This window comes from Anomaloglossus baeobatrachus, chromosome 6, assembly GCF_048569485.1.
Source record: "Anomaloglossus baeobatrachus isolate aAnoBae1 chromosome 6, aAnoBae1.hap1, whole genome shotgun sequence".
In the NCBI taxonomy this organism is placed as follows: Eukaryota; Metazoa; Chordata; class Amphibia; order Anura; family Aromobatidae; genus Anomaloglossus; species Anomaloglossus baeobatrachus.
Window position 1 is genome coordinate 305,752,745 of NC_134358.1, and position 26,045 is coordinate 305,778,789.

General features: G+C 46.6%; 1 protein-coding gene across 1 annotated transcript in view; it reads right to left on the bottom strand.

Moving 5' to 3' along the window:
• Positions 1-26,045, bottom strand: part of LOC142243898 (NFX1-type zinc finger-containing protein 1-like) — a 312,672-nt gene that overhangs the window by 199,273 nt on the left and 87,354 nt on the right. The window contains exons 10-12 of the mRNA XM_075316094.1: positions 22,524-22,643; positions 19,711-19,812; positions 4,577-4,702 (exon numbers count right to left, since the gene is read on the bottom strand). Coding sequence (XP_075172209.1) covers positions 4,577-4,702; positions 19,711-19,812; positions 22,524-22,643 — 348 coding nt within the window. The remainder of the gene's footprint in view (positions 1-4,576; positions 4,703-19,710; positions 19,813-22,523; positions 22,644-26,045) is intronic.

Genomic DNA, 26,045 nt, shown 5'->3' on the forward strand with positions numbered 1-26,045 from the left:
GGCTTCTGGACAGCGTCTCTGAAGTTAGAGTGATCGAAAAACGCACTACGTGTACGTTTGGGGAACCGAAACTGGTGTTTCTCCTGCTGAGACGCCGACTCCTCTACAGGAGGAGGCGGGGGTGAGAGATCCAACACCTGGTTGATGGACGAGATAAGATCATTCACTAAGGCGTCCCCTTCAGGTGTATCAAGGTTAAGGGCGACGTCAGGGTCAGAGCCCTGAGCTGCGACGTCCGCCTCGTCCTCCAGAGAGTCCTCAAGCTGGGAACCCGAGCAGCGTGAAGAAGTCGGGGAAGATTCCCAGCGAGCCCGCTTAGCCGGTCTAGGACTGTGGTCCGGGCAGGAGTCCTCCACGTGGGACCTAGGGCCCAACCTGGGAGCGAGCTGCGGCGCGGACCGAGAGGGGCCTGGAGGCGACGATCCAACAGGGGCCGGGGCCTGTGTAAGGACCGGTCTGGACTGCAAAGCTTCTAGCAGCTTGGCAGACCATTTATCCATAGACTGAGCCATGGATTGTGAAAGTGACTCAGAGAGTTTGTCAGCAAAAGAGGCGAACTCTGTCCCTGCCGCCTGGACAGGGGGAGCAGGGGGGTCTACATGAGCCGAGGGGCCCACTAGTGACCGAGGCTCCGGCTGAGCAAGCGAAACAGGGGTCGAGCATTGCTCATAGTGAGGGTAGGTGGAACCCGCAGGTAACATAGCCCCACAAGAGGTACAGGCCGCAAAAAAACCCTGTGCCTTAACAGCTTTGCTCCTTGTGGACGACATGCTGTTGTCTCCTAGGAGAATGATCACTGAGGGTATATGGGCAAAAAAGGGTATACAGCCCGACCGAACAGAAATATATATATATAAATATGTATCTATTCCGGCACCCTAGGGGGGACCAGCACCGGGTGACCGGTGTGGCTTACCGACCGCTAACAAGCGGCGTGTGTGTCCTCCAGATTCCCTGCCTTAGGTCCCCCGGAGCTGCAGAGCTGTTCCTGAGAATCCTCCACCGGCAGAATGCCCAAAAAATGGCTGCCGGAGCTCTCAGGGGAGGAGTGGAGCCGTGGGCGGCGCCAGGAAAGTGCGGGAATCTGGGGTCCCCACAGTGATCAGTGAGGGGGGAGGAAACATGCAGGATGCTCCAGCCCTCACATCCGACGTCAGGTCGGCAGTCCCGCCCTTACCCCTGACAGGCAGGCCCGGGGGCGGCATTTTTGCGACTAGGCCGCGATGAAGCCGGGGACTAAATTTGAGACCACGCCCGACAAGCGGGCACGGTCGGCGCGGAAGTCCGCCGGCCTTCTCAATTCAGCAGCTGCCGTAGCGTCCGGGAAGAAAGGTGCACTCCCTGCACAGTCCCCAATGGGGACACAGAGTACCTTAGAGTTGCAGGGCCCAGTCCCTGAGGTTGAATAGACTCCGGTCCGGCAGATTCCCACAGGGGCTGCGGAGGGAGCAAGGTCCCAGTAAATGGATGACCGCTCAGGATCCCACTTCTTCCAGAGCCGCTAAGGGATGGTGAAGGAGACGGCATGAGGCTCCGGCCTTTGTACCCGCAATGGGTACCTCAACCTTAACAACACCGCCGACGTAGTGGGGTGAGAAGGGAACATGCCGGGGGCCCCGTGGGGGCCCTCTTTTCTTCCAACCGACATAACTAATATGAGAATGCATGAGTGGATGTGTGCCTCCTTCCACACAAAGCATAAAACTGAGGAGCCCGTGATCCACGGGAGGGTGTATAGGCAGAGGGGAGGGGTTACACTTTTTAAAGTGTAATACTTTGTGTGGCCTCCGGAGGCAGAAGCTATACACCCAATTGTCTGGGTCTCCCAATGGAGCGACAAAGAAAAGACTGATTCTCAAGAGTCAACAATTAAATGCCAAAGATTTGAGAAAAATCAAACTCTAAAGGGGGCTTTACACGCTACGATATCGTTAATGTTTTATCGTCGGGGTCACATTGTTAGTGACGCACATCCGGCGTCATTAGCAATATCGCAGCGTGTGACACTTACCAGCGACCTTAGGCGACCTCAAAAGTGGTGAAAATCGTTCACCATGGAGAGGTCGTCCCAAAACCAAAAATCGGTAATGGTTAATTATCGATGTGGTTCGTCGCTCCTGCGGCAGCACACATCGCTTTGTGTGACACCGCAGGAGCGACGAAAGTCTCCTTACCTGCCGCCGGCCGCAATGCGGAAGGAAGCAGGTGGGCGGGATGTTAAGTCCCGCTCATCTCCGCCCCTCCGCTTTGATTGGCCAGCCGCTTGGTGACGTCACTGTGATGCCGAACGTCCCTCCCCCTTGAGGGACGGATTGTTTGGTAGTCACGGCGACGACGACGACCAGGTAAGTGCGTGTGATGCTGCTGCAGCGATAATGTTCGCTGCGGCAGCGATCACACGAAATCGCATGCACGACGAGCGCTTTTGCGTACGATATCGCTAGCAATTGCTAGCAATATCGTAGCGTGTAAAGCCCGATTAAGTAACCTAGAACCCATTATCCTCCAGTGCTGTCATATTCAAGAACTGCAACCTCTCTAGAGGGCCCAGAAGTAAGGGAGGCTGACACTTGACCACTATTGAGCAAGACACAGAAGTCCAAGATGTTCAGTGCTCAGAGACATGGCCAGGTAAGGTAGGCTGCAACCCAACCGTCATTGAGCAAGATACAGAAGTATAAGGTGTTCAGTGCTCAGAGACATGGCCAAAGTAAGGAAGTCTGTAACCAATACACCACTGAGCAAGATACAGAAGTACAAGATGTTCAGTGCTCAGAGACAAGACCAAGGTTAGGAAGGCTCAAATCAATAGACCACTGAGCAAGACACAAGTACAAGGTGTTCAGTGCTCAGAGACAAGACCAAGGTAAGGGAGGCTGACAGTTGACCACCGCTGAGCAAGACGCAGACGTACAAGGTATTCAGTAGTCAGAGACATGGTCAAGGTAAGGGAGGCTGAAACCCGACCACCACTGAGTAAGACACAGAAGTACAACGTGTTCAGTGCTCAGAGACATAGCCAAGGTAGTGAAGGCTGAAACCCAACCACCACTGAGCAAGACACAGAAGTTGAAGCATCAGATGGAAGACACATTTTTCAAAGGTTTCATGAACTGATGAGATGAGACTGAGGGGTACTTTACACGCTGCAACATCGCATCCGAAATATCGTCGGGGTCACATCGTTAGTGACGCACATCCGGCGCCGGTAACGACATCGCAACGTGTAAATCCTTTGTGCGACGATAAACGATTGCAAATGCGTCGAAAATCGGTGATCTGTGTAGCGTCGGTCATTTTCATAATGTCGGGTCGACCGCAGGTACGATGTTGTTTGTCGTTCCTGCAGCTCCACACATCGCTGTGTGTAAACCCGCAGGAGCGACAAACATCTCCTTACCTGCGTCCCAACGGCAATGCGGAAGGGAGAAGGTGGGCGGGACATTACGTCCCGCTCATCTCCGCCCCTCCGGTTCTATTGGTCGGCCGATTAGTGACGTCGCTGTGACTGCTGAAATATCCCTCCTTCAAGGGGGAGGTGCGTTCGGCATCACAGCGACGTCGCCGAGCAGGTATGTGCGTGTGAAGCTGCCGTAGCAATAATGTTCGCTACGGCAGCAATCACCACATATCACATTTGCGACGGGGGCGGGTACTATCGCGCTCGGCATCGCTAGCCGATGCTAGCGATGTCACAACGTGTAAAGCACCCCTGACTCTTAATGGACCAGATGGCTGGATTACTATGGGCACAGATCTTCACTTCGACTCAGACACCAGCAAAGTGGAGGTGGGGTATTGCTATGGGATGGCTTTATTAAAGATGAGCTGAGCTAGCTGAATCTTTTTGGGTTGAAGATGGATTTAAAATCAACTCCTAAGCCTACTGTCAGTTTTTAGAAGACACTTTCCTCAGGCAACGAGCATGGAAAAATAATTCTCGGCTGTGCCAAAACTGTGTAGTGAATTATTGGAAGTGGTTAGCATATAATAGCAGCTGAATGAATGGAAGTAATGAAACAGTCCACAGTGCACAGCTCCTAATCGCAGATATCAGGGAGAGACAATAGAGATACCTATGGATCAAGGTCTTCAATTAGACATGTATCTAGGTCTTCATTTGTACAATAAAGGGGTTCAGGATAATAAACTAGTAGGAAACGTTATTACCCTGCTACTCCATTCCCCAATTCAAGATACTCCCCTCAAGTCTTTGATCATTTTCCTGAAATGATGTATTAACTATTGCAGAAAATCACTGGTCAGTAATTGGTGCAGTTACGTGCTGAGTTGATATATCAGTGTTCCATCAATGTAAAGAAAGACCAAGACCATCGGATGACTTCCTGCAGCTAGTTCCATTTTTTAAACTATGGACAGCCCATCCACGCCTTCTAATAATGAAATAACTCTGCTGACATTGTCTAAAATGATTATTTATGGGAAAGGCCCCCTTTACAAAGTATCCCCTTTTGATAACACATTCCCTTTATTAATTTCCATGTAATTGAAAGATATTTAACAAGACTAGTTTGCATTCAACCAACAATGATTGGGGCCAGGAAAAAAAAAGTACCTTTAGTTGTCTTACTTTTATTGTAGCCAAACTGGGATGAAAACCTTGCTCCTCTACTTTGTCTTGTAGAATCGTATATTGGCTTGTCAGTTTCTTCAGACTCCTCATCCTGCTCCTCGGTAACAGCTATGTAAAGGAAATGTTCATGTTTACAAGTGTTAAATGTATAATAGATTTCTTAAAAACGTCAAAAAATTGGAAAAAAAACAAAAATGGTGCATAATAAGGCCTCTGCCACACTCACGTGAATTTCACGCACGTGCCGAGAGACACGTATTTCCCCTGCGTGTTGCGTGCAGGTAAGTACGTGTCTCTGGTACGTGCGTGACACGTGTGTTCTACGTGTGCTATCCGCGATAGCACACGTAGAATCAGTAATTATTATACTCACCTGGTCCTTCCTGATGTCCGCGCTGCTGTCCGTGGTGCTGATCCTCGGTCTCCAGCCCTCCCGTCTCCCCGCTGCTGCTGCTGCCAGGCAGTGAAGTGAATATTCAATGAGAATAATGAGCGGCGGTCGGCAGCAAGAGGCAGCAGCGGCAGAGACAGGAGGGCTGGAGAAGGTGAGTTAATGTTTTTTATTTTTTTCCCTGACATGTGTGTTTACTCCGGCACGTGTCACACGGGACCGCATCCACACTACACCCGTGTGGTGCGGGTGCGGGCCGTGTAACACCCGTGCTGCCGGAGAAAACACTGACATGTCAGCGCTTTGAAAATCGCACACACGTACAAACGCACACGGACACACGTTCCGTGTGGTTTTACGTGTGTGTGCCTGCTACCATAGGGTAGCATTGCTGTACATGTCTCCGTGCCGCCGGTACGTGTAAAAAATGCCAAACACGTGCCGGAGGCACGGATGTGTGGCAGAGGCCTAAGGCATAGTATTGCAAGACAGAGTAATTGTCACATCTCTACGAGGACCTGCTCCAGCAATGTCTGACCCTGCCACCAGCTTGTGCCCCTGACATAGTTTTGTAGTCCCGTTTGACTCTGACTCTGGTAAGCCTTACTTTTCTGTCACTGATCACTTGGCATCTGACCCCAGTTGGTTTTTTTACTACGTTTTTGTTTACTCATTAACTTTGTCTCTGGTTTTGACCTTCCTGATATTGGCCCAGCTTCATTTGACAATCATTGCTTCAAGCTCGCGCCTACAGCCAGCATCTACTCCATGGACTCAACCCTCGAAGCCCTGTAGTAAGTTAAGATTTCTTCATAGAGGTTAAAGTGTGAAGGCCAAGGTTCCTAGGACATAGTAAACAAAATTGTTAGCACTAAGTCTGTGTCTATGTCTGTGGTGGCATTTTTGCACTGTCAGCTTCTGACAAAGTTAACAGATAATTTTCCTATCTGTATTGCCTGCAAACCGTTGTCTACCAAATATAAATCCAGGTTCAAACGGACCAGGATCTTGCAGAACAGCTATCAATCATGTTCCAGAATTCTCCATAGCTGACTCATTATTTGTGGTCCTTGGGTTACTGTATGATGCCTGTGCCCGCCTCTGCCCATGTAGTAGTAGCATAAAGTAAATTAGCAGCCCTAGGCCAAGGATAATGTACTGCTGAAGAGTGTTGTCCTGGGAAATAGGGTTGGGGTTCGTCCATGTGTGCCGCCCCTGTGCCAGCAGCCGACCTGCTCGGATCCGGATCCTTTCGGCTCGAGGGGTTTCCGGACCTGGGGGTCATGCGGCCACTCAAATGAAGGGGGTTATTTACAGGGGATGTATTAGAGTTTGTGACGCCACCCGTGGTATGTGGTAATTAGGAGTACCACCGCTGCAGTTGGGAGTACCCGGGGATGATGGAATGGGGCAGCCAGGTGTGTGACCCTCCACGGGTAGGGGCAATGCCCCGGGGCTCGGTGTTGGTGTGGGAGAGTGCCGTTGGATGCAAAGGGGTCACTTGCGTACTCACTCAGTCCATTAAGCTGACACCAACAACTGGATAAACCAAAGTTCTGGATACCGCTGCCGCTGAGGGGAGCTAGTTCGGGTCCCGTCCCCAATGGTGCTGCCTGGTGATCCATGACCTGCCTCCTGGCACTAAGTTTACTTCTCTGTTGGTCCCGGTAGTGTGGAACTTGCTGGGTCCCGCTCCCCACTATGGCTAAGTGTGGGAGCTTGCTCTCAGGGTTCACGCTTGGGATTTTCTGGACCTTTTTGAGTGGAAAGTCATATCCCCATTGTTGCGCTTGTACCCCGATTTTGGAGCGGGTGGAGAGCGGATCATAAAGGCTCCACTCTCGTCGGGTGAATTGTCAGGTTGCCAGAAGCTACTCCCTGTCCACGTACCCCGTCGTGCCCTGGTACCATCCCGGTGATGGTGCAAGGCTGCCGGCTGTCCTCTTTGACAGTTCCGTGCCCCCTGCCACGATCCCCTGTGACCGGGGGTCCAGCTCCTCTAGGCCCAGACCACCGTCTGCCACCTAGATAGCTTCCTATGAGCTCTGCTCCTGACCTCCTCTCTCTTTCACTTCTCAAACTCAGCTCCCCACTCCTGACACTCCTGATTTCCCCTCTCCAACCCCCCAGGTGGGCGACTCTATTCCTCTCAAGCCATCCACTGGTGTGTTTGGTGGGTGTGGTGCAGAGTGTACCTAGGATTTTGATTAGCTGATGTAGGCAACACCATATAGTTGGAGACCCATAACCAAGAAGGAGGTGGATACTGCACGGGAGGGCAGATTGTGCAATACCCTGTGACGACCTGATAGTCCAGGGGCGTCACACATGAACTTTCAGTAGAATGACTCAGTCCTTCAATATCAATTCCATACTGAACTTTCTGACCAAATCAAAGAAATGAAGGGGTACGTGTCACTCCTGTCTATTCGTGGGTGCCCAAGTAGGAAACCATTCCAACAAGTATGCAAGCATTCCAGAGTGCCAAGTCTTTGCATTATAAAGCAAAGAAATGTTAGTACAGGTTCCTCATCCAGATTGCCTTGAATCAACCTGGTCAAGCAATACATCTGGAGTGGCAATTGTGAGAACACAGACTGGAGCGCATGACTGTGCCTGCATCTCTACCTAAGACTTGTGTACCCACTATAAATACTGAAATAGCCATGCAGATTGTGCTGACTCAGTCACGTCAATAACAAAAAGGGATGTGACAAGATTTGACGTGGATCTTTGTTTCTACAGTGGAGAATCTTGACATCAGATATGTGCTTCCCCAAGACAACCACCACCAAAAATTTCCAGTGCTTAGGTGAGTCCAGAGATGTCTACAGATGTTTTCCTATGATTCTACAAAATTGGGTACCAGCCCAACCCTACAATATAAATATAACGTAAACCCATAGCGTTGTAGGGGACAAGCACCAGTGAGGCAGGCAGGAATATACAAAACCAATGGGCATATTGGGACACTTAAGGTCCCTTCACACATAGCGACGCAGCAGCGATCCCACCAGCGATCTGACCCGGTCAGGATCGCTGCTCCATCGCTACATGGTCGCTGTTGAGCTGTCAAACAAGCAGATCTCAACAGCGACGCCGCAAGGATACGGCGACCTTCACAGCGATCTCAGCGGTCGCAGGGACCATGTCACATAGCACGATTCTAATCTTGAATCGTGCACCGTTTCCGCGCCCCCTCCAGTCCTATTGGTGGTTGTAGGTGCGTTGTGACTGGGCGGTCACTTAATATTCAACTGCACAGAGTCACTGATTTTCAGGGATCCCGTAGAGAACGCAACTGCGTCACGCAAGTCCCTTGCGTCGACGTTATAATTCTATTGGACGACGCTGATTTTAGGGCGGGTTTTCCCAGTGTTGTTGTTTGGGTTGGTGTGACCTGCAAAAATATGGCGTCCAGAAGCCGATCTACACCATGGGGAGAGGCAGAAGTGACCTATCTTATTAGAACCATGGACAGGAGAGATTATCAGTGTGCTGGACACCATGACCATCCTGTCCTCCACAAGAAGGCAATTCTGAGGAGGATTAGTCGGGGCCTTTTTAAAAAATTCAGGGTGCAGCGTTCAACAACGCAAATAAGGAAGAAGCTGGCAGATCTGCGGTACAGATCAAGCAACCGCATTGCCAGCATCCGTTCTCAGAGCCAGCCCCAACCCGGTGAGTGGTGTTAACTATAGTTGATCGAACAGCCAATAATACGTGGTCGGCGAATCAATGACCGATTTAAAAAAAAAAATTCAAATCCGCTCCGTAATCCGGTGCCCATAAGTCAATGTGGTCCGGCCATGGGGATATTACTGACAGATTTACTAAAAGAGTACGATCCGCTCCGGAATACGTTGCCCATATAAGTCAATAGGGTCTGGCCCCAGGGATAGCGCAAAAAACTAGCGGATACAGACGTTTACAGTCCGGGTCCGCTCAGCACTAGTGTTAACATTGGTTGCACAGTATATGGCGGCTATTTTACATGAGTAGTACCACATGAGTAATTCCGCCCACATGACACACAGCACATGAGTTGTACCACAAGAGTACTTCTTGTGAGTTACCCCCACGTGAAAATATTATAAGGTATAATTTTTTCCAGACCCGCAGCCACAGCAGGAGCCACCTACAGACCAGCAGCCCCAGCAGGACCCACCTCCAGACGTGGAGCCACAGCTGGAGCCTCTACCAGACCCGGAGCCACAGCTGGAGCCTCCACCAGACCCGGAGCCACAGCTGGAGCCTCCACCAGACCCGGAGCCACAGCTGGAGCCACCACCAGAGGCGGAGCACCAGCAGGAGCCACCTGCAGTCTCTCCCTCCTCACTCAATGTCATGGGAGCAGGCTTGCCTGGTAATTTTTGAAGATAAAACTAGGGGCATATAACTTTGACTGGATAGAGCTATCTTACCCACAGCACCCAGATTTCCCATGAACTGAAATCCCTCTATCAGCAACCAACTTTCCTATGTTGAGATATCCATCTTGTCCTCGGCACACTGCTTCCCCATGCTCTGCTATATATCTTTCCATCATCACACAGCTTTCCCATATCAGAGCATGGGGATGCTGGGTGCTGAGAGAAGATGTATAGCAGAGCATGGGGAAGCTGGGTGCTGAGAGAAGATGTATAGCAGAGCATGGGAAAGCTGGGTGCTGAGAGAAGATGTATAGCAGAGCATGGGAAAGCTGGGTGCAGAGAGAAGATGTATAGCAGAGCATGGGAAAGCTGAGTGCTGAGAGAAGATGTATAGCAGAGCATAGGAAAGCTGGGTGCTGAGAGAACGACCCTTTCTCCCTCACCACAAAACATTCCCATCCCCTGGTTGTATCTTTGTACCCCCTTGTATTTAGTTCTCAAAATACAATAATGGCCCCCACATAGCCTTCCATATAGTATAAAGGGTCCCACATAACCAATCATATATTAGAATACACCTCCATAGTCCTCCATGTATAATATTGCAGCCAGCCTCTCCAGTCCTACATGTATAAAGCAGCCTCTTCAGGCCTCCATGTATAAAGCAGCCTCTCCACCTATCATGTACTATGAAGTGTTTTGTCTCTCCCTAGACATTGATGCTGATGCTAGAAGTTTCGGGTGGAACATCAGCCCATCCTTATCGGACGAGGAGGAACAACCGAACCGTAAGTTTTAACAACAAACATGTACCTCTAATTTATATGTCTACATATAATTAGCCTTTTTAAGTGGTACCATTCCTTCCACAGAAATACCAACATTGGAAGACCTTCAGGCCTCTCACCGGAGGATTGTAGCAACGCAGCGCACCCTGGCAGCGGCACAGCGCACACTGGCCTTAGCGGTGAAGCAGCACGGAGTGCAGATCGCCAAATATGTGGCGTCCCAACAACAGGGCAGCAGCCGTTAATTTTTTTTTCCTTTGTTCAAAATAATGTTTTTGTTTTTTTTTTTTAACAAATGCATGATTGTCTTTGTGTTTGTGGCCGTAGCCACGAGAACAGTTAAAATAAAAGTTTATTCTTTCCTCATTTATGCGTTCTCCTTGAAGAGTTGCAGCAGCACTGCATTATGCTTGGAGGAATTGATCTGTTTGAAGTTTTGCATGTATATCCATACTCACCAGGAGCGAAACACTGATGCTGCCAATCCATGTCCTACTCGAAGAAGACAAGATTCCCACCATGAGTTGGACATGAATCGGTAGCATCGGTGGATGTAGAGTATGGATGTATGTGGTTGTGTGTATGTATGTATGTATGTACCGGTTAAAGTATGTTTGTGTGTGCGCGTGCAAAACTGCAGCAGTACAAACACACCAAAAAACAACACAAAAGTACAATATTTTCTGTTGTTTTTTGCAAATAAGATATGGTAGGCTCCGTCAAGCAGGCTCATAGGCGACGGCGATTGGGTTGCGGTACACCTTAAAGTGGTTGCCGTCAAAACCCACAGAGATCCGGAGGCTCTGATTGGGCATGCCGCAGCTCACTACATACGTAATGGGAGTGGACTTGCATGTTCCAAGCGTATTTGTCCCAGTGAAGACACAAACACTGAGTGCAAGAGGAAGGGACCCCTGTTTACTACACGGGACTGTGTGTGTAATTCTTGAGAACTGTGAGGACAGCATTTAGCGCAAGTCCAACTCTGCATGTCACCTTCCACTGCAATTTATGCCATACAACAGGAACTACACCTCCCTAACCGTCTCACCATCAGTCACTGCAACACACGGGTGGTCTCATCAACAACACACTCTCCAGTACGTATGAGCACGGGGATGGGTGGGTCCATGTATACAGATGGAAGATGAAAGCATGGAGATCTGTAGTAAGATCAGAAAAGCAAAGACGCAGTCGTGACCACAGATCAGGATTGAAGAGAGCGTTAGATCCGCAAATCAGCACACAAGCCTGGAGGTCTCTAGTACGATCCAAAAAGCAGTATGTGCTCATGAAAAAAGGACGGAAGTGCGACCTTGTTGCCTTCTTTGAAAGCAAACCTGTAATTGCAAAGCTGTGGTCAACTTGGGCAATAAGAAACCGCACCTCAGCATGCATGTTTGGACGCCATATTTTTTGCCTAGGCCACAGTGAAAATATTGAACCCACCCGCCAGAGACCTATCAGCCAATTGTATTTTAGCGTCGCTATAATAGACTTGCGATCGCGTTGGCGACGATACTGCGTCGCTGAAACCCGTTTGTCTCTCCTCAAAACCCCTACAATGTTAAATACTGGTGCCCGCAGGAGACGCTTCTGCGTTCTCTAAATGATTTGCTTCCGCAATAAATAAAGCGTCTCATAACTGTAGCGATCAATATCTTTACATTTATAAATATAGCAGTCTCCAAACTGTTGTTGTGTGACGGTTTGTTTATTTAGGTGATTTAATTGTTGGCCACTAGTGCGTTGTCCTTCTCTGATTGGATAGCAACTGCTCAACAAGTCTTTCTGTGATTGGGCTATAGCATGTCAATAAATAAAGGCAACGCAGTAGGGCTTCCATTCTGTTTTCTAGGTGCCTTTAGTTCAGCAGCGTTCTCTTTCAAGTCGCTATTGTGTCCCGTAATTTGTGGCTCTACACACCAACAATTTTGGAAGGTAGGTATTTATTGAGTTCTCTAATTATCTTTGTAGCTTTCCTTTAATATCTAGAATCTGTTTTTCATTTTTATAATATTAGATTTGATATATTTGTAGCTATCATTTACTTGTAATCATAGCTCAATTCTAATTTGTGTCCATTCTTTATATGTAACATTGTGGCCAGGATTTCATACACTTTGAAGCAGTGTACATTGTTTATTTGCATGGCCAGCAAATTTACAGGGTGGGGTAGGGGGTTTTATTGTCGTGTGCAAATCTCCATTTTGGGCTTGCTTCAAATACATGTAGAATCACCTGTACTCGTGGCCTGTATTTGCGAACATACTTGCATCATTAGTTGTGTACTTTTATTGACATGTTTTTTTTAATTTTTTTTTATATAAATTACAGATGTCTTACAATAGCCAAGAATTCATACGAGAACTGATTGAGCTGTATCGCTCCTTTCCCTGCCTTTGGCTAGTTAAATCGCCGGACTATTGCAACCGGAACAAGAAAAGGGAGGCATATGCAAAATTAATTGCCCTATTTCAGCAGCATGACCCATCTGAGAAGGTGGATGAGACGATGGTGCGCAAAAAAATTCAGGGCCTCCGCACTGTATTTAAGAAGGAACTAAACAAGATTGAGAGGTCCAAAAGGTCCGGATGTGGTACAGATGACATTTATGTCCCCTCCCTGTGGTACTTCAACTTAATGGACTTCACCCGCAACCAGGAGTTACCACGGGCATCTGTATGTTCGTTTGGGCCCACCAACACAGAGGCACTGACAGATGCCATAGATGAAGATGTAAGTACCTTCTGTTCTTTTCGATGAAAAGCATGTAAGCTTTGGATGCAGGTCATTAATTTATTTCGTATTGATTAATTGTGATTAATTGTAAATATACAGACTTGTACAATTTTCAAGTTTAGCCGCACTCTGTTCTCATACTATTTAATGTCATGTAATATCTCGTACTACTTGTGCCACCACACTCCTGTTTACCATTGCATGCTAACTGTATATCGCTACTGGGGTATCATTTTCGTGATGCGGTGGTGAGTTCTAGTTTGTGAAAATCGATGGGTTTATCTGAAACTTAAATTTTCTGTTATTTTGTCCAGCAGGACTGTTCCCAAGTTGAGACACTATCTAGTGGCGACATTCCGGGTGTGGCGGAAAGTAGAGGGGAGGCAAATGTCGATGAAAATTCGCCCTCCACTGAACAACAACCACAGCGGCAGCGAAATATCCGAAGAAAGGCTGCCACACCATCATCATCCGAACAATTAATTTCTTTGGCAAGCCGTTTTTTAGAAAGACAGTCCAATACCGGTATGGACTTCTTTGCAAAGATGACAGCAGATCGACTGCAAAAGTTGGACGCCAGTCAAAGAAGTCGTGCGGAAAGACTTATACTGGAAACGCTAAGTCGAGCCGCAGCCGGTAACCTGGAAGAGACAACTTCGCTGACCCCACCAACCAGGCTAGACCGTGGACCAGGTCCACAACCCTTATGGCCACAAATGCCAGATACATTGCACAGCACACCTGTGCGGAGGATGGGGCCTCCAGGAAACATTCTTGGGCACCCCACTCCAGAGTGCTCTTTTATGCCCCAGTCCTTTCTAGCCCATCTAAATTCCACAAACAACCACTATGAAACCTGATGCTTCTTGTCGGTGTACTTTTCTTTTTCCATAATTTTTTGGAAAAAGTTAATTTCAGTTTTGTTTTGTTAATTATTTAATTTCTTATACTTATATATATATATATATATAGAGAGAGTTTTATTTTTGTTTTGGTTTGTAATAAAATGTGTTTGGTTTATCAATTGACGCACGTTCTGCTTAATTCTTGAGATAGTTATAAGCAGGCCTACTTGGTTTTGTATTGGGCTGTGTCCATCTATACACATGCATAGATATAATGGGTGTCAGCAGGGTCGGTCTGGGGAGTCTGGAGCCCACCATGGTTAGGGGTCCACCTTTCAGTTTTCCACACACTGTAGCCCCATGCATAACTGTGGTACATAGAAATACTGCTGGGGGGGGACACACTGAAGGAGTGCTACAAAGCACAAGGGTACCTTCACATAGCGACGCAGCAGTGATCCTACCAGCGATCTGACCCTATCAGGATCGCTGCTGCATCGCTGCATGGTCGCTGGTAAGCTGTCAATCAGGCAGATCTCACCAGCGACCCAGTGACCAGCCCACCAGCCAGCAGCGATGTGGAAGCAATGCTGCGCTTGCACGGAGCCGTGGTCTGGAAGCCGCGGAAACTGGTAACCAACGTAAACATTGGGTAACCAAGCTCTTGTTACACGATATTTGCGTTGGTTAACAGCACACAATGCTTAGCGCTGGCTCCCTTGCACTCGTTGCCTGAGTACACATCGGGTTATAATTTTACCCGATGTGTAGTCTGGCTGCGTGCAGGGAGCAGGCGCTGGCAGTGAGAGCGGCGGATGGTGTTAACAAAAGTAAATATTTGGTAACCAAGGAAGGGGATTCCCTGGTTACCAGATATTTACATTGGTTACAGCAGGCTGTCAGACGCCGGCTCCTTGCATCCTGCACATTCCGATCTTTGCTCTCTCGCTGTCACACACAGCGGCAGTGCAAAGATTAAAAAATGAAACAGCAGTGTGTGCAACGAGCAGCGATCTCACAACAGGGGCCAGAACGCTGCTCAGTGTCATACACAGCGAGATCACTAATGAGGTCACTGCTGCCTCAACCAAACCGTGACTCAGCAGAGTGCCCACAATCGATCGTAAAATGAGACATTTTACGGACTCTCATGTTTGAAAGTCGTTCAACAGGGCAACTAGAAAATCAAATCCCTCCATTTGGAAAAGTATTATAGCTCTCCTGATAAACTATGTACCTTTTTACCTCAAGCGCATGGGCTGGGGAATAGTTTTCGGTGGAATGTGTCATGGCACATGCAACAGAAATCAGTGACCATAGTGGACCGGGGAGGACATTTATCTCCCATCTGACACGTTCATGCCAGATGGGAGATAAATATTTTTATAACAGCGCTGTCATTTACTGTAACGTGATCCTCGTGCTACGGTGCATACCGGTGATCATGTGAGCGCGGACAGGAATACGGCCTGAATCATGATATCCCTTATCTCAGCTACCCCCTGAAACCAACGAGATTTTCAGACGCTGGGGGGCACTATTCACTAATTTCTGCATGCTGTTTATAAACGGCAGTGCAGAGGAAAAGGAAAGAGACCACCAGCCCTGGAGGGGGAAACGAATGGAACTGCCCGAGGCTGCTGACACGGGGCCGGTAACTAGTAATGTATATCAATATGTATGTGTAACCGTGTCTATCTATTAAGCGCCTGTGCAGGAGTGAATGCTGTGTGCATAGTCGTACTAGTAAAAGAATAAACAAAAATTTTTAAATCTCCTCGGTATTATACTTTATTTCAGAAACAACACACACTCACAATATAAATTACATCAGAAGGCCACTATATGATCTGATGCTGCCAACTAACAGCACCAGGGCCGTTAAAATAGTCACAGTATTTCTCTCGGCAAGTCTTAGCATCATCGGGGTTTCTGCCGTGTGCACAAGGCTCAAGTCCTGCAATCGCAGGACCGTCTGAGCGCCAATTCCCGAGCAGCACTTCCCCACTGGTTAGGTCCACAGTGTCCACGAAGCCAGACGGACAGTAGCTATCAGTATCTCGACGACGAAGGAAATTATGCAGCACGCAACATGCCAAAATAACAGAGTCTATTGAGTCTAGTTTCATGTTAATGGGTGTGTGAAAAATTCTGAACCGATTGGCCATTATCCCGAAAGCATTTTCCACTACCCGCCGTGCCCGTGACAATCGGTAGTTAAAAATGCGCCTTTGCTCTGTAAGATTTTTTTGAGGATACGGTTTTAGAAGATTTGAATGAAGTGGGAAGGCTTCATCCCCAACAAAAACAAAATTAAATTCGCCAGTAGTCTGTGAGTTGGGAGGCAAGTGCAGGTCACAGTTGTTCAAACGATCGCCAAAACGTGTTTGCTCAAAAACACCCCCATCGGAAACTCGGCCGTTCATGCCGACATCTACAAATATAAACTCGTAATTGGCGTTCACCAAAGCCATCAGGACGACACTGAAATAGCCCTTATAGTTAAAAAAGTATGATCCGCTGTTAGGTGGTTGAGTTATACGGACATGTTTCCCGTCCAACGCCCCTCCACAATTAGGAAACTGCCAGAGGTGATCAAAATCTGAGGCAATCTTTCTCCATTCCTCCTCCGTGTTGGGAAATTGAATGTAGCTGCGCAGACAGTTGTAAATTGCATCACATGTCTCAGGAATTAATACGCTGAGCAGGGGCCGTGAAATGGCTGAAGAAAAGTGTAAATCCTGCAGCGAGCGACCGGTGGCGAGGAAACGGAGCGTGACGGCCAGTCTTTCATCTACCGGGACAGCAGCACGCATTGCTGTATCCTTCCGTTTAATGACTGGTGTTATTGTTTCCAGCAAAAATTTGAAGGATTCCTCCGACATCCGGAGATAGTTCCTGAAATCGTGAGGATTCTTCTCCTGAAGCTCTCTAACCAGTTGCATGTGCGTGAATTCAGACCGCTTCTGCAGCCACTCTCTTGTCCACATGCGCCGTTTTTGTTTGGAACGCCTCCTCTCTGCCTTATTTTCTAGCTGAGCTGCCTCAAGCAGCAAAGCAGCCACCACAAGATTACACTCCTCATCGCTCATGTTGTGTAATCTAGGAAATGACAATGAAATGCAAAAAATTAGAATAGTAACCAAAAAATATCGCTATTATTACTATACATAGTAAAATTTAAGGAAAAATACGTTTAATTACATTTGTAAGTGTGCCACAAAAGGTACTGTATATGGTTGTATACACATGAGACCCCCTTAACCCCTTAACGACCACAGGCAGGCAGTAATATTACATCATAAATGTCATAATGTTAATGCCTGCGGTCCGCCGGCGGCAGCATGCCGAGTTCACCGCACATCTCAGCTGATTTTCACAGCTGAGATGTGTGCCTGCCAGGCACAAGCAAAATCGTTATCTGTTTGTGCCGATTAATCCTTTAAATGGCGATGTTGGCGATGTTAATACGCCAAATCTAAAATTAAAAAATAAAAATTTGAAATATACACACATTTGGTATCGTTCAGGAATGGCCGCTCTATCAAGCAAAAAAAAAAAAAAAATTAATCTGATCACGATACGGCATAGCGGCAAAAACATTTCAAACGCCAAAATGACATTTTTATGTCATCACAACTTTTGTGCTAAATGAAATAATAGGCGAGCCAAACATATCATATGCGCAAAAATGGTTAGCGGTAAAAACATGTGATTGAGACGCTATCGCACTTATTTTACAATTTTTCTTCATTTGGAATTTTTGGACGGTTTACAGTACACTATATGGGAAAACTTATGGTTTCATTTAAAAGCACAGTTATTTCCGCAAAAAAATGAGCCCTCACATGACCATATTGACTGTAAAATAAAAAAATTACGTCTCTCAGAAAAAGAATGGCGAAATAAAAACGTAAAGCAAAAAAAAGGTCAGTCTTGAAGGGGTTAAAATGTCTGCCCATAGAAAAGCATGTGTACAGATAGTAGCCAAGCCCTCTCACCATTTGCTTGCAAGTGTAGAAGCATGAACACACAATGTTCTATAGCACAATGATAGATACTTATAGAAATGTAATAATATTATGGAAATGTATTTGCGACCTCAAAAAAATTCCTACCTTGCAGAGTACAACGCCCAGAATATCTGATGAACGGATGAAGCGATGCAGAATGGACTGTATTGCGATCTGCTTGCTACACGCGGTCAGGGACAAGTGAACTAGCCCTACCAAACAATGGAAGACGCCCAATGAGACGTCCAATGAGAACGCAGTAGCGATCACCAATCAGAACAGAGAGGGCGTGGAAACCAACGAAGATGCACGCCTACGTAAGTCGTCAACAAGGTCGCTGTCTAGGAGTCACACACAGAATTGCGTCCTGCACAGCAGGACATCGCCTTTGAAGAAAACGAACCAGCACTGTGTGTAACGAGCAGCGATCTCACAGCAGGGGCCAGATCGCTGCTCAGTGTCACACACAGCGAGATCGCTAATGAGGTCACTATTGCGTCACCAAAACCGTGACTCAGCAGCGATCTCGCTAGCGATCTCGCTATGTGTGAAGCACCCCTTAGCCACACCAAGGGTTCACTGAGCAATCTAATTAGCATATTTCATTACTTCAGTTTCTGCTGAACAGAGGCAGCGACTAGAAGACTTACAGTGCAATTTTTATAGAAGCTACAGTATATCCTCTACACTATGTGCTTATTTTTTTATTGTCAACTTGGACTAACAGACTTTAAGGTATGTTTTGATTTTGGTGCAGCTGCAAATTTTATTGATGCCAGGGTAACAAAAGGTGCTGGTTTACCTTTGTTAAAAATTTTCCTATGAGTGTCACTGCTATTAACAATATCATGCTATGGTGAAGCATATTACTAAGGGGTACTTTGCACGTTGCGACATCGCTACTGCGATATCGTCGGGGTCAAATCAAAAGTGACGCACATTCGGCTCAGGTAACGACGTCGCAACGTGTAAAGCCTAGATGCGCCGATAAACGATCGCAAAAGCGTCGAAAATCGGTGATCTGTGTAGTGTTGGTCATTTACATATCACTGCAGCGACAGGTACGATGTTGTTCCTCGTTCCTGCGGAAGCACACATCGCTGTGTATGAAGCCGCAGGACCAAGGAACATCTCCTTCCCTGCCTCCAGCAGCAATGCGGAAGGAAGGAGGTGGGCAGGATGTTTACGTCGCGCTCATCTCCGCCCCTCCGCTTTTATTGGTTGCCTGCCATGTGACGTCGCTGTGACGCCGTACGACCCGCCCCCTTAGGAAGGAGGCAGGTCGCCGGCCAGAGCGACGTCGCAGGGCAGGTAAGTGCATGTGAAGCTGCCGTAGCGATAATGTTCGCTACGGAAGCTATAACAAGATATCGCATGTGCGACGGGGGCGGGGACTATCGCGCTCGGCATCGCTATCATCGGCTAGCAATGTCGCAGCGTGCAAAGTACCCCTAAGGCTTGAGTCACACTAGCATATAATCTCAAGAGAATTGGATTGATTATGGTGACACAGCTTAAACTCTGATCAGAGATTGAGATGAGTGTCATTTACTATCATTCGATTCTCTGGCATACAAGATTTGGAACACACACAGTGCACCATTTTTGGACACCCAGACGTAGTCTACTATGTCTGGGTGTGCGCCTGTCTGTCTGCTCTATTATAGTCAATGGCCCTGTCGGCGCATGCATCCCAAACATGTTTTGCCGGGGTGTTTGGACGGAAGCTCCGACGGGACCACTGAACAGAGGTAAAAACGAAATGTTTTAGCAGCCTTACAAACCGAACTGTCAAAATTGTAAAAAAAAAATTGCAAAAATAATTTTTAGCAAAAGGGTATAATACATGACAAACATTACAGCAGAAATACAGGAGTGTGTATATGTAAGACATTGAGCCTTATGCCCCAGTCGTGATATAGATGAGATGAGAAGGGTTTAACAATATGAAATATCTGATGTACCTTTGACTCTCCAGTTGCTACTCAGATCTCCTCTGGCAGTTTGATAGTTTGTTGAATACTTTGGTTCATTGGACTGTTTCTCGTCATCGTTATGCTGATCCCCTGAAATACAAATAGTGTGATAAAAAGGCCTGGAATACAATAAGAGGCGTAATGCAGGGAAGGAAGAGATGATGGGAAGGGAGGGTAGTATGTATAACTAAATAGATACACACTTTATATTTGTATGTATATATACATTTTTATATTTTGAATACGCTGGTCAGTTCAACAGCTAAACAATATATTTTGGGGTTTATTTACACTAGCAGTCTCTTATTTTATTTGGAAATGGGCTGTCACGTGTTATCTTTGTAATACCCTTGCCACATAACAGTTTTCTATGGCGTAGGCTCTTAGGTTGTGGTATCACAAAATCTTTATGCTCTGTGCTCATGCTTTGCTTTCAATAAGTAGAAAAAAGATATTCTCATAGCATTGAGCTACTTACTGATAGGGCTTGTTGAGGTCTCTTTCACATGTACGTGCCTCCGGTACGTGTTTGGTCAGTTTCCCCATGTACCGGAGACACGTACACACGTAGACCTACGTATTCCAATGGATTTGGATTCACATATGTATTTACATACGGAACGTGTGTCCGTTCCGTACATACGTGTGTCCGTGTGTTTCTCACGGCAACATGTCCGTTTTCTCTCCGGCATCACGGGTGTCACACGGAACGCAACGTGTCACATGTCACAACGTGTCACAAACGGACCACACGGATGTGTTCCGTGTGACACGCACCGGAGAAAAGACATGTGTCTGCGAGAAAAAAAACTAAACCTTTACTCACCTTCTCCAGCCCTCCTGTCTCTGCCGCTACTGTCACTTGCTGCCGACCGCCACTCATTATGCTTATTGCATATTCACTTCACTGCAGCCAGAAGCTGCAGCAGCGGGGAGTCGGCAGGGCTGGAGACTGAAGTTCAGCACCACGGACAGCGACGCCAGGGACAGGTGAGTACAAAGTTCCCATTCTCCGTGTGTTATCACGGATAACACACGGAGAACACACGTAGGCAATAAACACGTCTCACGGAGGGCAAAAACACCTCTGACACGTCCGTGAAAAACTTGCGTGGTTTTTCACGAACGTGTGAAAGAGGCCTTAAGTAGAGAGTACATGACTTGGGATTGTTGAGAATCATTGGTCTAGGATATTCTTTCAAGGGCTCATTCACACAGTAGTTTTTCTAGTATGTATACTGTCAGTGTTTGTCACTGACAGCACACTGACCTATTATGGTCTATGGGGTTAGTCACAAGTCAGCATTTTTTTTATTGCTAATCAATATTCCTCATAATAATAATAATAATAATAGCAATAATAATAATTTTACTAGCCTGGTCCATTTTCCAGACAAGACTCACCTATTGAAGTGAAAGGGGACAGCACTTGGATGCCTCTTATGTTACATCTGTGTACTGCCTGTTTTTTGCTGTTTGCTAGAAGAAGGTTGGGTCTGTACCACTGGACTGGCACATGAATGAATGAAAGCTAAGCCTGGAAATTATAGACCAGTAAGTTTAACTTCTGTAAGCAAAATCTTGGAGGGTTTTCGAAGTGATGCTATTGTGGATAAGATGCTATCTCTATAAGAATAACCTCATGACACAACATTAACTTGGATTTATGAGGAATCATTCCTATCAAACTGCTATGGTCAGCTTCTATAAGGAGGTAAGTTCCAGACTAGACCAGGGTAACACCATGGAGTACTCTATCAAAAAAACAAAATTTTGGCATTTGGAAAAAAAAAATTCCGCCACGCCATGTACTGATCAGATTGATTGATTTTATTCTTTGATAGATCGGGCATTTCTAAACGCGGCGATACCAAATATTTGTATATTTTTTATTGTTTTATTTTCAATGGGGCGATTTGAACTTTTATTTTTTTTTTATTTTTTTCAGATATTTTAAAAACTTTTATTTTTAATTTTTTTTATTTATTTTACTAGTCCCCCTAGGGGATTTTATCACAGTCTGTTCGCGTGTTCATTTCTGCTGATCAGAGAAGCATGGCTCTGATCAGCAGAAATGCAGCATTCCTATGAGAGACGGCGTTCTGTCGGCTCTCACAGGAAATAAGTCATGGTAGCATCATCAGGGGTCATCAGCTGACCCAGGGCTACCATAGCAACGCATTGGCATTCCATGATTGCGTCATCTCTGATCCAACCGAGCCTGTTAGCCGCACGTCTGATGATTGGACGATAGATCGTATCGTGTGACGCCCGCATAACAAAACTGTTTCAGAAAAGCCTAAAAAGGCCAAAATGTTATATTTGAGGAGCTGTCACCAGATTTTTGTTCCTCCATCTGAAAGCAGCATAATATAGAGACAGAGACCCTGATTCCAGCGATGTGTCACTTACTGAGCTGTTTGCTGTCAATTTGATAAAATCACTGTTTCTCTGCTGTAGATCTAGGAGTTATTTTAATGTGGAGCTCTATAACCCTGCTCACACCTCTGATTGGTAGCTTTCTGTCCATGTACAGTGTATATAGAAAGCTCCCAAATAGTGGGGGGCCTATATAGAGCTCATGAACAAGCTGAACAACCTGGCACCCAGCACACCAAAACAGTCCACTAATGATAATCTCTTGCTGATTAAACAGTGATTTAATTAAAACTACACTAATTAGCCCAGTAATTGCCACTTTGCAGAATCAAAGTCTCTGCCCCTACAATATGCTGGTCTCTAATTAGGTGGGAAAAACCTGGAGAAAGATTCCCTATGACAGATGAAAATATTTTATCTACCTTTTGCTCTCCAATTGTTACTTAGTTCTCCTCTAGCAGTTTGACATTCTGTTTCATCAGGCAGTTTCTCGTCTGCATTATGCTGATCTCCAGCAAAACAAATAGTACTATAAAATATCCCTAAAATATAAAAATAAACAAGAGACGCAATGTAGGGAAGGGAAAAAGAGAATCTGGAAAAGAAGAAGGAATAGTAAATATAACCGGATAGATATGCACTTTAATGTATACTCTCTCTCTATATATATATCTATCTATCTATATATATATATATATATATATATATATACTGAATATATATTTTAACTTACCGCTAATTTTAGTAGCTCAACACTACATTTTTCAGTGTTACCTTCTACTTAGCCTTTTATTGTATTAGGGCGTTGGGTGTAACATATCACCTTGGACCTTATGATCTTCCTGGTTGTAAAGTAGATGTGAAAGGGTTAATAGATGAAAAACACGTTATTTACTTCTGACTCTCCAGTTGTTACAAGTGTTGTTTCTATATAGTAACGAAAGGATCCAGCTGGACTCCAAGGAATAAATAAAAAACTTTTCTTTATTTCATCTTGATTTAAAAAATATCCATATTGTTGTGGTATACATATTGTGTGGTATACATCTGCCATCTATCAGTGTGTACAAGCCGGTGTCATTACATTCAATATGGATATTTTTTAATCAAGATGAAATAAAGAAAAGTTTTTTATTTTTTCGTTGGAATCCAGCTGGATCCTTTCATTGCTCTGTTCCATATATTCAATCGGCTTGCTGCAGTGCTGGACTATAGGACTTACTTGGAGGACTTATACAGGCTTATTCCTGCAGTGGTGAGTGGTTTTGTCTCTTTTTTTGAATTCTCTTCTATATAGTAACAGTGTAATAAATGGTGTCACCAGAATTTTGCCATGTAAGCTGAGGACAGAATGCTGCGAGGGTTATAAAAGTAAAAACATCTGTGCTCCTCTTATCTGTGTTGGAGCTATAGTTTACCCATACTAAAGGGTTTATTGATCTATGATTAACATTGGTGTTACTTGGTGCCTTATGGAGAGAAGTCAGGCATGCCCCCTGCTGTGATTAATACCTCACAGTCAATGCTCAATCTCTATTGAGAGCCTAGTGTGGATGGGGGCATGTTGTGAATACGTTTTCCAGTTTGGGGCTCCCTCTTGTGGTCAGTGCTGGCGGTGCAGTTGATTTGTGGAATGAAAGCCACACACCTGTGGAGGACTGGCAATCAGGGTCAGACTGGGACTATATAACTGAGTAGTTTTCTCTTGTTTCTTGACGGTGGTCAATGTCTCCTGTGTGTTAGGCTTGAAACACACATCCGTGAAACACGTGCGTGTTTGGTCCGTTTCCGTGTATACTGGAGACACGGCCAAACGTGCACCAATGTTACTATATCTCAGCGGTTACAATTGCGTTTTTGGTTATGTCCGTTAGTCCGTCTCCGTGATGCGTTTTGTGGGCCGTGTCTCACGCCAGCATGTCCGTTTTCTGCACGCAACACGCAGCACGGACCCAATGAAAGTCAATGGGTCTGTGCGCACGTCCGAGTGACACGGACGCATCTCTGTTTGCTCCCTGTACGTTTTGTGCTTTTTTCATGTGATGTCGGTCTTTTTTCTTTTTCTGTTTCGTTCTCTCCCTCAGTCCGTCGGTCGGTCTCTATGTCTGTCGGTCGGTCTCTCTGTCTTATCTGTCCCTCTAGCTGTCTGTCGGTCAGTTCCCCCCCCTCTCTCATACTTACCGCTCCCCGATCCCTGGCGCGGCGCTGCACTGCTGTTATAAAAACTTCGGCGGCTTTTACTATTTTGAAAAAGCCGGCTGCCCATTAATCAATCTCGTATTCCCTGCTTTACCCGCCCACCGGCGCCTGTGATTGGTTGCAGTCACACACACCCACCACGCTGAGTGACAGCTGTCTCACTGCACCCAATCACAGCAGCCGGTGGGCGTGTCTATACTGTGCAGTGAAAAAAATAAATAAATAATTAAAAAAAACGGCGTGCGGTCCCCCCCCATTTTAATACCAGCCAGATAAAGCCATACGGCTGAAGGCTGGTACTCTCAGGATGGGGAGCTCCACGTTATGGGGAGCCCCCCACCCTAACAATATCAGTCAGCAGCCGCCCAGAATTGCCGCATACATTATATGCGACAGTTCTGGGGCTGTACCCGGCTCTTCCCGATTTACCCTGGTGCGTTGGCAAATCGGGGTAATAAGGAGTTATTGGTAGCCCATAGCTGCCAATAAGTCCTAGATTAATCATGTCAGGCGTCTATGAGACACCTTCCATGATTAATCTGTAAGTGACAGTAAAAAAACACACACACCCGAAAAATCCTTTATTAGAAATAAAAAACACAAACAAATTCCCTCATTACCAATTTATTAACCCCGACAAACCCTCCATGTCTGGCGTAATCCACGGACCTCCAGCGTCGCTTCCAGCTCTGCTGCATGGAGCTGACAGGAGCAGCAGAAGACACCGCCGCTCCGGTCACCTCCACGCAGCTAATGAGATGAGTAGCGCGATCAGCTGCTGTCAGTCAGGTAACCTCAGTGACAGCAGCTGATCGCGCTACTCATCTCATTAGCTGCGTGGAGGTGACCGGAGCGGCGGTGTCTTCTGCTGCTCCTGTCAGCTCCATGCAGCAGAGCTGGAAGCGACGCTGGAGTCCGTGGATTACGCCGGACATGGAGGGTTTGTCGGGGTTAATAAATTGGTAATGAGGGAATTTGTTTGTGTTTTTTATTTCTAATAAAGGATTTTTCGGGTGTGTGTGTTTTTTTACTGTCACTTACAGATTAATCATGGAAGGTGTCTCATAGACGCCTGACATGAATAATCTAGGACTTATTGGCAGCTATGGGCTGCCAATAACTCCTTATTACCCCGATTTGCCAACGCACCAGGGTAAATCGGGAAGAGCCGGGTACAGCCCCAGAACTGTCGCATATAATGTATGCGGCAATTCTGGGCGGCTGCTGACTGATATTGTTAGGGTGGGGGGCTCCCCATAACGTGGAGCTCCCCATCCTGAGAATACCAGCCTTCAGCCGTATGGCTTTATCTGGCTGGTATTAAAATGGGGGGGGGACCGCACGCCGTTTTTTTTAATTATTTATTTATTTTTTTCACTGCACAGTATAGACACGCCCACCGGCTGCTGTGATTGGGTGCAGTGAGACAGCTGTCACTCAGCGTGGTGGGTGTGTGTGACTGCAACCAATCACAGGCGCCGGTGGGCGGGTAAAGCAGGGAATACGAGATTGATTAAGGAGCGGCCGGCTTTTTCAAATTAGAAAAAGCCGCCGGAACAGTGTGAACGCCGTGCAGCGCCGGTGATCGGGGAACGGTGAGTATGAGAGAGGGGGGGACACTTCAGTCACTCGGGGGATTAGCGGTCACCGGTGAATCCTTCACAGGTGACCGCTAATCAGTACACGGCACACAGACAGAGCCGCAGCATGACTATGAAGTCGGGTGAAGTTCACCCGAGTTCATT